The 16,818-nt window shown below is 40.0% G+C and overlaps 1 protein-coding gene across 2 annotated transcripts in view; it reads left to right on the top strand.

Moving 5' to 3' along the window:
- RORA (RAR related orphan receptor A) overlaps positions 1 to 16,818 on the top strand; it is a 338,545-nt gene that overhangs the window by 215,996 nt on the left and 105,731 nt on the right. For both annotated transcript variants that reach the window (XM_069866984.1, XM_069866982.1), the window contains exon 2: positions 12,845 to 12,874. In XM_069866984.1, the coding sequence (XP_069723085.1) occupies positions 12,845 to 12,874 (30 nt within the window). The remainder of the gene's footprint in view (positions 1 to 12,844; positions 12,875 to 16,818) is intronic.

Genomic DNA, 16,818 nt, shown 5'->3' with positions numbered 1-16,818 from the left:
TGCCGTCTGGCTTAAGGCACATGCCAAACTACATAGTTCTTGCCCGGTAGCTTAAAGTGCGGTATTCCATCCCATACTGGTCAGCTGAAGCTAATGGGAGTTTTGTTTGCATGTGGAGTATGTGGTGACCCCACAGAATCTTGGAATGCCTCTAGTGTGAAGTCCTCTTTGAAAGCCATTTGAAAAATACCCCACCTATGTTATTAGTTGGTGCCAAATCTGATAGCAGACAAGTTTAGCAGGAGGAAGGAGGCTGGATTGGTTGTACTAAGTATGCACAGTAGTGGCAACATAAATTTTCTGTGAAACAAATACAGAATGAGAAGTAGATCTTCAACTGTCATCAGTTAGTTGATGTACGAGGAGGAGCATTTGCACTTTCTGTCTCCATAGAACAGGATTCTCTAAATGCAGGGTTATAGGAACTCTAAACTAGGATACCTAAAGTTAAAGGGGGTTGTAGTTCTTTTCTTTAGGTGCCAAGGCAGTGCTGTGGCAGCTCTGGGTAGGAGATCCTCCTGCGGCGAGGACCTGGCAGTGATTTGGGAATCCTTCCCTTGGCCTCCGGCTAAGGAGCCCATTTCAGCCAATCTGACTTTTCTGTTTCAGGTCTTATGTCTCTTGTATTCTGTCAAGAATCATGAGTCCACCTGTAAGGATGACAATCTGTGATTTCAGCTTTTAAAACTGAAAGCTTTTTGTCTCAAATGAATTTCTTTCTGTATTTTGTCCTTTTAGGAATAATTCTGTGGGTATTACTGCTGTCTAGGAATAATTACATAGAGAAATGGTGTGCAAATACAGTAATAAATGCAAAAAGCATGACCTTATACAAAATCTTTTTAAAACTTTATTGTGTATAATTTTGAGGAGGAACAGCTTTGAAACTGACTGCTATTAGCCAATATTTCAGGTAAACTCAGTTTAGTACAGGCAATCCAAGAAATCTTCTGAAAAAGATGTCGCTTTCTTACTTGCATTTCACCTAAGTACCAAATAGTTCCATTCAGAGCTTTTGGTGCCTTGGCCCTTTCAGCAGATACCAACACTTCACTGCCTAATAGGTAAGAAATCATTTAAGCACTTCAAATGTTTGGATGAGAGTTTTCTTTAAATCAGTGAGGCAGCTTATGAGTCAAAAGTAACTTTTCTTGATGAATGAGCCTGAAGAGCTAAGCTCCTTCTCACCCTCCCTTAGATGTAGCTCATCCTACGGTGAGATAAAGAGCAGTGGCAGAAGAGACATTTGCTCTGCTGCAGCTTGTTGGATTAAAGAGAACCCTTTGGTATCGAGTGTTGTCAATGCAGCAACTTTGAGAGCACTAAATTTACTTATAAAAAGTTCTCTTTTAATTGCCCCAGGACAAACCCTTGCACGGCATGCTTTTGCCTGGAGAAAGTTTTTATATGGAAATACTTTTTTTTTTTTTTAAGATGATATAGAGGATGTCTGGAGTTTTTCAAGCCAATTGATCCTGTAGGGAATGTGCTGACTTTCACTATGTATGGAGGATTTTTAAAGCAGCTGAGGAAAATCCCTTCTCAGATAAGATGCTTTCTGTTTTGTCAGTTAAGAGCATCCTCAAATTGAAATAGCTCAAACATAATCAAATCTCACTTCCTCAAGCCCTTGCCTTCTCCTCCCAACCCCCTACACAAGCCACCCCCGAAAGGATAATCCTGATGATGATGTCATTAGAATGAATTTACAGGCTAGCGCTCAGTTTTCTTGTCTCAAGCTTTAGTTACTAATGCTGTAAATTTGAGCCATGTATGTAAAGGAGTCAGGTTATGCCTTTTTCTCACCTTTGTTTAATTTCCGTTCAGCTCTGAGAATAGTTAATGTGGGATTATTTGGATATTTTCATGCCCTTTGTTTTTTTTGACTGCTGCACAGCTTCAGATTGCTTATAAGCATTCGTAAAAGCTCTTGTTGTATTCCTGAGGGAGCCATTGTCTTCAGGGAGCAGAAAGTTTATGAAAGAAATTTTGCTGGTTAGATGTGGTTAGAAGTAGTTACAGTTTCTGGTAGATGTAGAGGATGGTGATATAAAGTACAGAATAGATTGAAAAATCATAAATTTTAACCATATATCTCTGTTCTCCAAAAATGAAGTCTTTTCATTATGATGATCTTCAGTGATTTTAACCTCTAGGGAATATTTTTAATAGTTAAGAAGGACCACTGAATAAAGTTGATCCAAACTTATATCAAGAATTCGGACCTGTCTTTAAAAGATGATAATGTGAGCTGACTAGGCAAAGAGAGGAAGAAACAGGCTGAATTTACCTATTTTGTTGGTAGGAGATGCCAATACACAGAAATTACCTGAATTGTGTACAATCATTGGAGGAATTGGTGGCAAAACCAGAATGCTGAGTACAGGTCCCTCAAGTCTTAAAGCGTACGGTTGAAATCTTAACCACATAGCATCAGCCTGGCAGGTTCACCCATGCTGCGTCAGTCATATAAGCTCGCCGAAGTCACAAAAACAGGTCTCTTCCCACAAGCTTATATATAAGGAGAGGGATACGTGACACTAGCTATCCATGAGTTCAGTGCACAGAGGGGAAAAAGGCTAAAGTCAGTCTGACACATGCATTGGAAGCAAGGTTTGTGCTTGGGGCTTATATCTAAAAATAGCTTTCTCTTTTCTGTGCCAAGTTAATGACCATACTGAAAGTGGTAAATACTTGTTTGAAGTACGCTGTTGTATTTCAAGTTCATTGTATAATAAATCTTTCAGACTTCAATAATGGACAAGGCTTACCTGGTCAGGAAGATTTGAGAGTCGGTAGGCAATAGGCTGTTTTGCAAACAACATTCCAAAAACCGATGAGCGAAGCCCATATTGTTGCAGGAAGAAGTTTTGGAGTGGTGGATGCAATACAGATTTACTGTCACACGCCATGAAAGGGAACACGCAGTTGCTTATTAACAGCGCTGCCAGAAGACCGGAGTCACCAGCGCGGAGTCCCAGCTGTACTTTTCAGGTGATTAGAGCTGTGGTGTGATCATTGCTTTTGTGTACAGTACACATCTACACAGTATTTTAGGACACTTCTTAGCATAACGTGATCTTTCCTCCTCCTTTTTGATCCACAGAAGGTATTTTCCTACTTCTGAGTTCAGTTTTTCGGGGAAACTCTTTTCATCTCCTAATGGAAGATCATTACTACTTATTGGAAAGGTGCTCCTAGATCCAGGCTCATGGGAAAGATGTCAGCTTTATTAGACAGTTACAGGCATGTCAGAGCCCTCATGTAAGTGAAAAATATGTTGGGGTGGCATCTGTGCTCTGTAGCTAAAGCAAACAAAGCCTTAGCTTAGAATAATAAAAAGGGCCTTTGCGCTGCAAAGGAACTTTCTGGCTTTGGGGGCATTTGTTCAGCGTGTCCTTCTGGACTTATCTTCCTGAGATGCTAAATACCACTTCTTCGGTATATGTTATAAAAAGCAAATGGACTGCTTTCTGATGTGTTTTATGCCTCTATTTAGTGTAATTCACATAGTTTTCCCTTATTGCTTGTAACTGACAGTGAAAGCGCAAGGTGAGTGAAACTTAGCAATTTCTGTCACTTCTATTGTGCTGCGGTATTAAATAACTGTTAAAAGGGAGCAACAAGTGCAGTATTCACAAGCAGCTAAGAGGGAATTAGAAATTTTGTCAAACTTTTGTCAAGAAATGTAGTTCACATCAGGAGCAACCAGTTTATTAATTTTGCTAGAGTCGACAGACTTTTCTCTAGAGTGTTCTCCCCTTTCCTGAAATAAGTTTAGTGATTTAAACTCAATTCTCTGGGGGTCTTGGCACTGAAGGAGTCTGTAGTGTCGAAGTGCTACTTGCGCTATATTCAAGTCTCAAATTTTGCATGAACTTCTAGCACTAATCCTTCCCTCACCCTATTTTCCCCGACGACATGAAGACGACATAATAGAATCTTATTTCTTATCCTCAGGAGAGCAAAGCAATGAAAAGTTGAGATTTAACCTCAGTATATTTTGAAATAAAAAAAGGGAAAAGTTTCCATGATAGGAGACTGCTTGAAAAAAGCGTAATTTTTGCAACAGTCAGTCTCAGAAGAATACCGAAAGGCAAATGTACTATAGCACATTGGCAGCTGAAGTATTCAGTTGGGATAGATGAAGTAATGTATAAGGAATCAATTTTTCTAGATCAAAAATTTTCTCTTATTCTTTGCAGAACACGTGAGTTAAAAAAATATACTCCTTTCTAAAAATACCAATGACCTTTTGGTTAAAATAATCCTCCAGTTGTTGTAAGAATTGATACCCAAAGCTGGCTCTGTTTGATGCACAGTGGGCCAAGTTCATCCAAGGTGTTGAGTAGGTGGAAGTCGTCGGGGTGAACCACAGAATTCAGTCAGCCTAAGAAACTTCCTCCGTGTTTATGAAAGGTCTTACATGGCAGAGAAATACCTACTTTATTACACAGCTGCCGTTTGAAATACTGTGAGAATCTAGAAAACATTAAATTGTCTGCAGTTAGTGTTGAATTCTCTACTCAGTACTATAGAACAATTTGAGAAACCTTTAGGAAACATTTATTATCTATGCGCTCATGATGGGATCTTAACACATATACAGATAATGTGACCTTAGCACGTTATTGCATAAACTACTTAAAGAATGGGGGCCCAAATTTTGTTTCTAAAATATCCATGGGCTATAAAATGAGATGCAGCATTAAAATTCAGACACGTTATACTGCTTATCTCATGGTATCTCTGTCATCTTGATGAAGTCATGAACTGATTGCGAATAATGCAGTGAGAGAAGATCCTTGTTCAGAGAGTTCTGGAGTTAAGATTGCTACAATGAGCCAGGCAACCCACTTTATAAATATGGACTGGTAGTTACACAGCTACTTCGTTTCTGTTTCTTCACCTGCAACCTGCAAGTAGTGTTTGGGTTTTGAGGATATATAAGCATTAACTTGATGTGAGATACTCAAAAAAAGCCAATCCGTTACCAGCAAGGAAGACATAAAAAATACCTGTGGAGGAGTTGCCTGCCTTTTTGGTGTGGGATAGGTCTTAGACTTTCGGGGTTTGTCTGGATGTAAGTCAGTTAAGACTGACATTTGAATTAGTAATGCGGTTTTGAATTTCTGAAACAGCAGCAAATCTTGATGATCCCTTCATTTCAAGGGAAGTGAATATATTTGACTTAGGACCAAAACAAGGAGAATGCTTGGATATAAGTAACCAGCAGGACGTGTTGCAGCACACCTACTAACCAAGGATTTTGGATGCCAGTTTTGATTTAAGCTCTTATGAAAAGGGATAGATTAGATTTCACCTTGAGGTTCCTGAAGTCTGAAATAATTCTGTCCTTTTCCTTTATTTTTATATTTTGTTTGAGTTTTAAGGATAGAGGTGCATGTACACCATTATTTAAAACTGTGTGTTCCTGTGAAAGTATGTTTCAGAACAAGCCCCTGTATCATGTTTCCAATCCCCTGGAGAGCCCGTAGGGTCTGGGGTCACACTGACACACAGAGCATACCTGATGCTGACAAGCCACTCCCTTCTCGAGCGACAAACTATTAAATGAGTTTCAGTGCAGATAGTTACACTAGGGGGAAATCAGGGTGATGGTAAGCATTGATGTTGCCACTGCTGGTACTTCTCCAAAAGAAACAAAAAGAAATCCTGTGTAATTGTGTGAGACAGAGCTGGGCAAAGATAATTCCAGGGTGTGTGCAGACATCTGTGAGTGATGAGTTTTAATAGTTTTAATTAGACTTGAACATAAGCTACAGGAAGGGCAGCTGGGTGAGGAGCCTATAGCTAGAGCACAGAGTGTTTTCCAGAGTGTCCGTGTGTTACATAAAATTTAAAGTAACTTATGTGGCATGCTAATGCTGTTTCAGATAGATTATGCCATGTCAAACCGTGTAGGGTACAATATGCTATGAACAGCTCAGTGCTCAGCAAGACTGGGGGCGGTGATTGCTAATTATTTGTGTTACTAAATGTTGGAAGCCTTAACCTTCAGTGATTAACTTTGTAGGTCCAAACACTACATAAAAGTAGGTGGCGGCAGCACCAACATTCACTGGACTTGGTTTCAAAAAACTGAGTGGATCAGTAACTCATGAATTAAGGAAATACATTTCTTCTGGGGAGTTTGTTTTGTGGTATTTTATGGATGCATGCAGCTTCTGGAGTTTTATGATCGTATTCTGCTTATGGACAAGTGATGAATAGGTTTTTTCCTTGCCATGGAAATACTGAGAGCATTTCATGGGTTGTCTCCTATACTGTCAGTGAGAACACAGGAGATAAATAGGTATAATTCTTAAACACAACAGATTTTATTGCAAGCTTTTATAGCGTGGAATAAGAAGAAAAATTATCTACAATTAAATCTTAAAACGTTCACCAAATAGAAGCCCGTTGTTTTCCCGGTCCCGATATAAGGATGTCCATCAGATCATTTTAAATCTTAATCCAATGTATTTAACTTTGTGATATTCTCAAACAATGAATTCCTATTGCACAAAACATAAGTAAGAAGGACTACAGCTACACGTTTGATAGCTGGTTGGATTTGTTTCATTTTGTTTTGGTTTACATACATGAAAGAGCTTTGGCGGCCTGCGTGAAGACGTTTATGTTGTAGTTGTAGCTCCCTGAAGGCACAGAATCGGGGCATTGAGGCTTCTTTTATCTCCTGTCATGAGGGAGCGCCTCTGGGTGAGAATTGGCGTAACCAGGACCCGCTGCAGCCCTGCGGTTACCACCTCAGCCTTTATCTCGAGACCTGGGCCTCTCTGAGAGAGTCAAACTGTTGCTCTAAGGACAGTTCGATGTCCACATGCCTGGAGAAATGACTCGAAACCATTACCCCGAGTTAACATTCAGGAGGATAGCGCCCACCCTCAATTTTTGTTTGCAGTTGGTTAATTTTCTGGATTTTTATGAAAATACGATGAGCTCTTTGAGGCTTGACTCATGCCTTTAAACGTTGTCAGTCGTCTTGAACAAGGCCGTCTGAAAGGCTGCGGTAGGAGAATGGGGAGCACAATGTTTAAGTAGCATGTTGCTTTGAAATTACTTCAAAAGTATTCTTGGGATGATGTTCTTGATATGGTAGGTCTGGGAGAGCAGCCAACTAAAATGTAATTTTATGCTTCACAATGAAAGCCGAAAACCGTGCTGTTACCTGTCCCACAGCATGGACTGTGGGCGTCCAGCACACACGCGTCCGTGCCGTTGGACTCTTCTTGGGAGCAACAAGTAGGGATTTTGCAATAACAGTGCTGCTCGTTTAATGGTTCACATCTGCTGGGAAGTTTTCTTTGTCCAGCATCGCTAAGCAGAGAAAAAGCAGAGCTGTGGTCAGTGAATCAAGTGGTGGGGAGGGCCACTGTGAGGACTGATACCCCTCAGGAAACTGCACACGTCACGGAGCTCCTGGCCTGGGTATCCAGTGCAAGTGAAACGAATTGTTCCCACAAGTGTGCTGATAGGAGAGAGCCTTCAGCAGGAGGAGGCTCTGTTCTTTGAACGCCACGAGGAGGAAGGAGCACGGTGCTTACAGCAGTGATGCCTGCGGGACTCGTGGCAATTTTCTCCTGTCATTGCTAACTCTATGTTGTTGTGGTTTGAGCTACATTAGAGTCAGTTTTATGACTGACTCAGCTGCTGGAAGTAATTTCATTCTTTGAAATTAACTGCATGATTTTGAGACGGTGTTTTTCTCCAAAAGAGATGACACAGGGCATACAACTTAACCAAGGCCATCCTCAAAATGGCCAAAGGGGGCCCCGCCTGTGAGGAGGAGCGAGTAGGGCAGGTGACCCTAAACAAACAGAGGATTCCATCCCATATATGTCATACTTGGTATAAACTTGAGAATTGTGAGGGTCTCGTTCTATTCTGTGATGGCAAATATCCAGTGATGACCTTGTCTTCACTAATGTGTGCTGATCATCATTAGCAGCTCGTCTGTCCTAGGCACGCACACTGCTTTGCAACATCGTTTTCTTTGGTTGAATTCCCTTAAGTTGTATTTACTGCACCTGTATGTTAGTTAATTTTACATCGGTGACCACAAACAATGGACTACAAAGAGCACAAATTTCATTCAAGCCAGAGATCCTCACAGACATCAATATAAATCATTACTAAAGTTTCTAAAATAATAAACTCTTTTCTGGATATGCTGAAATCTATTATTCTGGTTTGGTAGTTACATATAATCTTCCCCCTTAATTGCTACCTTTGTGTAGTGACAGAGTGAAAAAGGAGTCGAGTGACAGGATGAAACAGAGTGGGATCCGAGCTTGTAATATGTTTTCTTTCTGATTTTACACAATACACCATCAGGATACTTGGAGTTTAAAATGTTAACTTTTTTTCCCCAAAAGATTTCCACTCCATCATAAAATGATTGGTTTCCAAAACACAATGGAGCCATAATGCTGGCTTGAGGGGAGAGTACAAGAAAATTGAATATCTGTTTATCGATACGTGCCCCCATGTGAGCAAAGCCTGATGGATGTCTTCTGTCTGCAGAGATCTACTGTCATCAGACCGATGTTAATCACCTGATTTTGAGTCAAAAAGCAAAGCGAAGGAGAAACAAGGATGCTTAACAGAGGTCCTGGAAATTAGTTACGAGTTTTGCCTGTGATGTGTGTGTTTATCCATACAAACAAAGGAAGAGTTTTCTTGGAGGTTTAAGAAAATGGCACTCAAGAATATCCTCCTTTGATATTTTGCAGAGTAATGTATGTATTCTGCCAGACAGGGGACTTTTTACTTATCTTTCTGTACATCAAAGTATATTTTTCCCTTGAAATGTGGGAAGTTGACAACTGTACAACAGCAGCAGGGATCTGGGTTCACAGAGTAAGTGATGTTTCATTATGCGTCTTTATTTGGATGGGCAACTGTGAGAAACAGCTTATGATGTGTAAAATATCTGCGTGTCTCTTCGTACTTGAAGACATTGTTATCTCTGTTTGAAGTTGGCTAGTGAAGGTCAGTCAAGCTAACCGCTTGCAAAAGAGTAGCCTGTCTCTGTTGGTTGATAGGCTTTTCAAAGTTCATTGCATCCAGAAAGCTATTTCTGTAAATACCACCCATCATGGCAAATTACATATTGTTAGTGGGAGGGGGAAAGCAAATGGTGGATGACTTCTTTTCATTTAAAAAAAAACTCGATTGCTGTTGCAAAGAGCATTGCATAGCAACAATGAAAAGTCCAAGAAGTTAATTTGTTAAAGATTTGGTGTTGATCAGGAATGTCAAATTGCACTGCTGAAGCGATAAATTCTCTGATAACTGTAATACTGAAACTTTCACTCACTGATAACCATGGCAGTGATATATTGTGGTATTTTCATGACATTTCCTTTGCTTTACTTTGAAGTCTAGTTGGTTAAGTGAGGAAGTCTTTCTGTATTAGCAACACTGAAGTTGGGGCTGTTTTTTCCTCTCTTTATTTTCTTTTTATGTGTTAAGTAAGAATGGAAAGCTTGGCGTTTAGGATAGTGCTGATCGTGGCAAGTGGTCACATATTAGTCCACTCTATCACATTTTGAAATGAATCATAGAATAACCAGGTTGGAAGAGACCCACCGGATCATCGAGTCCAACCATTCCTATCAAACACTAAACCATTCCCCTTAGCACCTCGTCCACCCGTGCCTTAAACCCCTCCAGGGAAGGTGACTCAACCACCTCCCTGGGCAGCCTCTGCCAGTGCCCAATGACCCTTTCTGTGAAGAATTTTTTCCTAATGTCCAGCCTAAACCTCCCCTGGTGGAGCTTGAGGCCATTCCCTCTCGTCCTGTCCCCTGTCCCTTGGGAGAAGAGCCCAGCTCCCTCCTCTCCACAACCTCCTTTCAGGTAGTTGGAGAGAGCAATGAGGTCTCCCCTCAGCCTCCGAGCATGTTAAAAAAAAAAAAGTGATTTTACATCAAGTAACATTTTGAAAAGGATGAATAGGTTCTTTGTGCTCCACTTAATAAAAATAAATCATTGTCTTTCAGTGGTGTATTAGATTTAGGTTTTATTTTGGAGTGTCTACTTAAATCTCAGTTTACTGATGGTCCAGTCCTGCAAATATTTATAAACGAGTGAAATCCCAGTTAATCATGGCTAATCTTGTGAAGAGAATTACTGATGTATGTTGGACTTGCAGAATTAGCTTCATAAGAGATCCTGTTGATTTCAGAAGTACTGCTGAGTTGTCTGCGTAGGGCTTCTGGGATACAGCTCATGGGAAAGGCATTCAAACATGTATGCAAGTGGGAGTTAGCGCTGGCCCAAAGATTTCCCCTTTTTTACATTAAGTAGCTTTCAGACTGATTTTTTTTTTCATGATACACTCATATCTAGGATAATTAGGCTTCTTGAATGTTCTAAATAGCAGTGTCACTGGATTTCTGCACTAAAGCTAAAACAGATCACAATGATGGAGGCATGTGTTGCTTACTTAATATTCAGAATTTAAAGCGCTGGTTATGATGTATCTAACCTAAGTAACTGGATGTGCTGGTACATTTTGTGCTCAGTTTTTCTGGTGACAGTTACTGGTGTGAAAGGGAAGGCTTCTTAAAATTCACAACTCACTGTAATGTAAGTAAAGATTCCTGATTAATTTAATTCTAATCCTGTTGAACACAGTGGCAACATTTATCCTTGTTCCACCAGATTGCAGTTAGTCGCTGTAAAATCATGGTTCAAAGCAAAATCCTTAGGTTTCACTGCAACTACCAGGGTAAGAATGAAGAAGAGGCAAGAAAGTCTGCCTCTAACTTGTTGTTTTAAAAATCTATCTAAAAATATCTGCATGAAACAGCTAAAAGGCCTTAGCAGGTGGTGATTGGTAATTATTATGGGAAAATCTGATTGGAAAAACTCACCATTCATCTCATATTAAAAAAAAAGAATAGGTAGAAAAATAGAAGCACTAATATTTCCATCACTGTTTCATGTATCAGGGGAAAGTAGGCCCTCAGTCAGCGAATACAGCTAAGTCTGTTTTGTGCTGTGGCAAATCCCATTGTGAAGAGGCTGTGAGTAATCAGAAGTGACAGCATAAGCACTTTCTGTTCAAAGTGATTTTACAGAAAGCATTATTTTCTGAGAAACGTGCACATATGGCTTCCATAATGCTGAAAGAGCACTGATGTATTCATTTATTAGCACTAGTGTTGGGAGAGGAAGTTTTGCAAATGGTGTTCGGATTTAAGACCTTTTCCCCTTCATTTCCCATTCCGTAAAACCTCCTTAAAATTGTAGAGGCTGGTCAAATGGGCAAGGGTACGGTTTGAGGCTGCAGCTCCTAATTCTTAGCATGAGAAATGCACAGATTTGGCTGGGATCTTTCAGTTTGAGTCAGCACACGTACATAATCAAGTTCTACTATCCTTATTTTGCTAGCTGTTGGCCAGTATCTCACATTTACAAAATTGCTCAAAGGAACTGCTCAGAATTCCTCTTTCCAGAGCCTGGAGCCTCTCAGCTTTTCTTTCCAGGGAACAGAAGAGTTCCAGTGCTCATACTTGTAGAAGTTGGTGGTTCAAAACCAAAAGGCCAGTAGCAACACAAGTGCAATTAAAAAAAATCCTCGTGATGTTTACATACGTATTTGAGGTTGGTGTTGTGAATTTATGTGTCTGCCAAAGCCTTAAATAGTTTGATAACAGTTGGCTTTGGAAGTTAGCTCTAAATATGCAAATAAAGTATATGTGTTTTTCTGATTTATTATGACCTGCTGCCTCCCTGACATGTTCCACAAGACAGAAGCCTGAAATAAAAGCTTATTTTTTCCATAGTAATTTGTCTTTGGAAGAAGTGATTAAAGGAATAGGACGGTAGCTAACGAGATTCAAGTCTCTGTCTTTCATGACTAGTAAGCCAGGCAATTCCAATTCCAAAATTTCATTACAGGCCTTAATCACAAATGAAATGTTTCAAATACTTGTACTGCTTCCAGTAACCTCTTTCTCTTCTCATAAATTTCCCCCCAAGGAGAGTGAAGCTTAAATACTGAGGGGTCTGAGTACAGCACCAGTTATCTACTAAAGTGGAGACAATATTGTTTGTATTCAAGCATGAATTCCGATGACATTTAACAGAGTTAATTTTATCTTTATTTGGTATTAGGAATTTTGCCTCGTTCTGTTCACTCTGTTGCTTCCTTTAAAATGCCTTTCAAATTTCACTGGCACTGGACCATCACTGGTGATTGCCGCCACATGCCTGTCTAGCATGAAAACATCTTCATTACTTCAAAAAGTATATATTTAACAGCTTGGAGATATTTGCATCTGGCTTGGAATTATGGCAAGTAATACTCTATTGAGAGCGCTGTTCATTTGGTTTTAATGAGCATAAGCTACAGCTTGCAGTCAAGGAACTACTTGAACTTAATAACATAGCAAATGAATTGTTGTACTGCTCAAATCTGTTCTGTCTGGGTAGTTTGACGTGCACTGGTTAATATGAGTGTGGGAAAATTTGCAGCCATGGAAAATAAAAGGGGCTTCCATAGTGGTGTTGGTCTCTTCTGCTTCAATCAGCTTCAGTTTTAAAACAGCAGCGTGTAGATAGCATTCCAGCAACAAAATCTAAGCAGTGCATGATGAAACATTTACTGATCGGGTGTAAAGAGAGAATATACCATTAAAGGCTGCATCCAGGGAAGGGAGATACTCCCACCTTTAACATACAAATCATTGCAATTTTCATTCATCTTTTATAGTGGATGCTGTATGTCTGAAATAAAATAGTTCAGCGATGCCAAAAGAATTTACTCCGTGCTCACTTTGCTAACGTTGGTCTCATTTCTTTCTTACAGGTATTTCTGTAACAAAGAAGACTCATACATGTAAGTAATATCTTTTGATTTGGCCTTCTCTTACCAGTGGAATTCATGTTGGGTTGTGCTATGGCTCAGGCTGTTAGGTGTTGGTCTGGCCTGAGAGAAGCTCAGTTATTAAAATTCTAGTGGGTTTTCTGCTTTAGAGCTGTTTCAGTCCTCACCTGAGACATTGTCTAAATAAATACACAGTGCGTGTTTGTGTGTGTTTATCTGTGAAAAGTCAGAGGGCAGAAGAAGAAAGGCAGAGCTCCTTATTCTAGTATGTATACGTTACAGCTAGATGATAAATGATGTATCCAGAAAGCACAGGTGAGAGGAGTGGTTAGGTTCTGATATCTCTGTTATATAGGCAGCATGATTCTACTAAAAATAAATTATTTGACTAGTAGTCTTCTGTCCTTTCCGATACATTAATCTATAAGGTAAATCATTCTTTGTTTGTGCTTACGGAGCTCTTGGTGGAAATGAGGATTTTATTGTTTTGCTCTCGACCATATTAAACAAACCATATTAAACACTCCTAAGTGTCAGCCTCGGAAATGGATGGGGATGTGTGCATTTACTTACGTATACATTTATTGCAAATCTTCTTCAAAGACATCGTTATCAGGGATCAACTCTCATCTACGCTGCAGTGAGTTAAAAGCACAGTCCCAAGAAAAGGTTAGGATTTGTAGCTGAAGGATGTATGTTGAGGTTCTTTGGATGCTGTGGAGGTCTGGAAATCTGGTTGTGCAGGAATTGTACTTGCCCAGGATCTGAAACAGGAGTAGTCTAGAGCTGAGGCTGTCTGCCTCATGGAAGTCTTCTAACAAAACAAATGTTAGGTTCCACTGAGTTTACAAAAATATATGCATTTTCACAGGGCTGTGTATTTGAAGTATGTTCACCACGTCTTCTGGGGTTAAAGCGGTGTCAGAAAGTATCGTACCTTATTTTTATTCTCATTTCATTCCTGATTTGAAAATGTTTGTGTAATGAAAAATCTGACATGAGATCATGAGTCCTCACTGTATAGAGTTACAGAATACAGTTGTTTGATATAAGAATTTCATGTGAGAGGCTGATGTATATGAGTTTTGATGTCACAAATTTTTGGAACGTGATGGTTCTCCTCTGCTTAGGTGGGCTTGCTGCTTAATGCATTCTTAGGGTCAGATCCTTTTTGGCCAACAGTGTATATGGTTTCTGTTGAACTTAACGGGAGCGTCTGAGGGCAGAATTTGACCCTTAGGGTTCTGGTGAATGTCTGAGCTCATGCTGACCGAGATTGACAGTACGGGAGACTGAAGTCCTCTGTATATCCGCAGGCCAGGCATTGTACAGACAGCTTCCTTGCACAGCCTGGCCCATGAGCTCAACCCTGGCCTGGAGCAACCACCCTCTCTAGAGGTGGTAAGTAATTCGGTATTTACGTTAGATTAGTCTTGGGCCTCTCGTACAGGGGCTGATAACTGCACGTGGTGGTTTGTAACGCTCCACCTAGAAATCAGCTGAAATCACCCTATAGATACAGCAGTGCCATGTACCAACCTGCTCTGCTGCAAGAATCACATTTCCAGTTCCACTATGCCGTACTTCTTGTAGAGAAGATTAAGTAGTAGCCACAGACGTAAAGAGCATAAGGAAATATGCCAGACTGATAAAGTGTTGTCATCATGTAAATCTCAGCGGACGCTATGTTTGAGGCTTGTGATGAAAAAAAAATGTATTCATCAGCTGTGTTAGATGATTAGGCGCTGTTCATCATTTATGGCCTTTAATCTAGTGAAGGCAGAAATTAGGGTCCCGGTGTCTTCTGTGTTGAGAACTGTTTGCACTATTCTAAGGGAACCGTCAAAGACTGGTTCCTCGATTTGTTAATCAGTTGTCATGCAATTGCTGAAGCATGAACAAAAAAGTTCCCTGAATAATGGGAAGATAAGCTTGCCCATTAAGGACGGATTAAAATAGAAGGAGCAATGTGCTGTAATTGGTGTGATGAAAATGCAGGCTACATTCGCTAGCAAGTGTGTATGTGAGGTTTCATTCAGTTTTGGTTGACGTTCTTTTAGAATTCATGCCTGTTATGACAAATTCTCATGCAGCAGGATTTAATGTAAATTGTGCATCTTTGGCATTCTGGCATCATGTACAATAAGGACTTCTTTTTTTCCTTATTGCCTAGATTTTTTTTAATGTTGAACAGAAGCAAAAAACATCAAAATTCACAATTTTTAAATGACTTGTAGAAAAATACATTTTTATCTAAACACCTAAATGCAAAAATTACAACTCAATTCCGAGTTGTTAACAACTACAAATGACAAGGAGTTATCTGTTGCCCATCCCTCTGTATCAGTATATAGAACATATCCAAAGTAAGTTACATAGAGCAGGATTTCTGCAAAGAAATTCAAACAACCTTCTCAAAAACACTTTATGAAGTGAATAGAACCTTCTTTCTCTCGCTATTTGAATTGCAATGAGCCACACGCAGTCAGAACCTTCAAAGGTGTTTGATTACATAGCTGGAGTTCATGTCTGCATAGAGATCCTGGTACATTCAGTTATTTGCTTACTTGACAGTTTTAAGATAGGTTTTAAGTCAGTAGATACTAAATACCAGGTGCTTTGAAGCCTTCCATTTACCAGGATTTCAGATCTCTTTGCTGAAAGCACCTAACCAAGCACCTGTCCCAGTGTCATGCCTCATACATGAAGCTCCGGGACTATTCCCCCACTTACCTTGCAGTAAGTGTTGGTCTAGAGAAGTATCTTGACTCCACGTACTTCAGAGAGACCTACCTTTGGCTTAAATGCTCAATTTTTTGCTGCAGTTGGAAGGTTTGATTATACCATAGGGAGAAAAACTTGACTGTATACTGCCTACTATGTGTAACAAGACTTCAGAAGCTGGAGTGACAAAGCTCAGGTGTCTCAATAGTTAAGCATTGTCCTGATGAGCCCCTGAGCCTTTGGCTGGAGCTCTGAGTGCTGTGACTGCATTGCTGCTGCAGCTCAACTAGATAAAATGGGACTATTTTGTTCTTTAGGCACAGGCACGCTCTTAACATTATCCTGAGCCAAGATCCATTCCTAAGTCGTGTCCTTCATATCTTTGGCTTTGAGCAGTTGCTAAGAAAAGGACATCACTTGGTAGAAACAGAGAAGCTGATCTGGGGCAGGAGACAGCTCTTCAGCTTCTCAGATGTCCAAATACCCCAGAACTGCTGTTCACCCAAGTTCTACAAGCATATTAAGGTTTGCAGCTTAATTGAACCTGAGACCTGGATTTTTCTTTCCTCTAATTTTACTTTCTGCGTTATATTTGTAGCCACTGCTAAGGATTTCTAGAAGTTTGTTAGGTATTGCTGAATTGCATTAAAGGGAAGATAACTGTGATTTTTATTCTGATCTGATTTGTAATTACTTAGTGCATCTACTGTGCATGGTGCTGTCTACTTCACCTCACGTGCTTCATGTGTTGGTTAAAGTAAATGACACTTTTCCTTCTTAAAATAGGAGCCTGCAGAAAACTGATGGTTAACAGGATCTGCTGTTAGCACCGAGGCCTAAAGAGAACAGGTGAAAACTAAACCCTGTCCCCTGAGGCCAATAAAATAGCTGTTTAGTCCCCTGTGTGTAACCTCCTAATAACTTTACTGGGCAGCCTTAAGATCCCTTGGGGGCTTCTCTGCAAGAGCACTCCCTCTCTTTGTTCAGATTGCTTATTAAAAATGATTTTATAATGAAGTTGCCTCAAATAGCAGCTACTTTCCTCCTTGTCCTTGAAGCACTGTTTGCCCTGGTGAAGAATCTGAAGACAACTATCTAGGGCTTTTCTTCTCTTGAAAACTTTTACTGAACTACTGCTGCACTTGATATTTTTTTTCTTTTTTTTTTTTTTTCCTGTGAGCCAAAGCAAACCTCTTCGTCAGATATTGTACCTTTGATTCCACTTTGAAGCC

Source organism: Phaenicophaeus curvirostris, chromosome 12, assembly GCF_032191515.1.
Source record: "Phaenicophaeus curvirostris isolate KB17595 chromosome 12, BPBGC_Pcur_1.0, whole genome shotgun sequence".
Taxonomy (NCBI): Eukaryota; Metazoa; Chordata; class Aves; order Cuculiformes; family Cuculidae; genus Phaenicophaeus; species Phaenicophaeus curvirostris.
The sequence above is the reverse complement of the archived record's forward strand: the minus strand, read 5'-3'. Positions and strand labels throughout refer to the sequence as shown.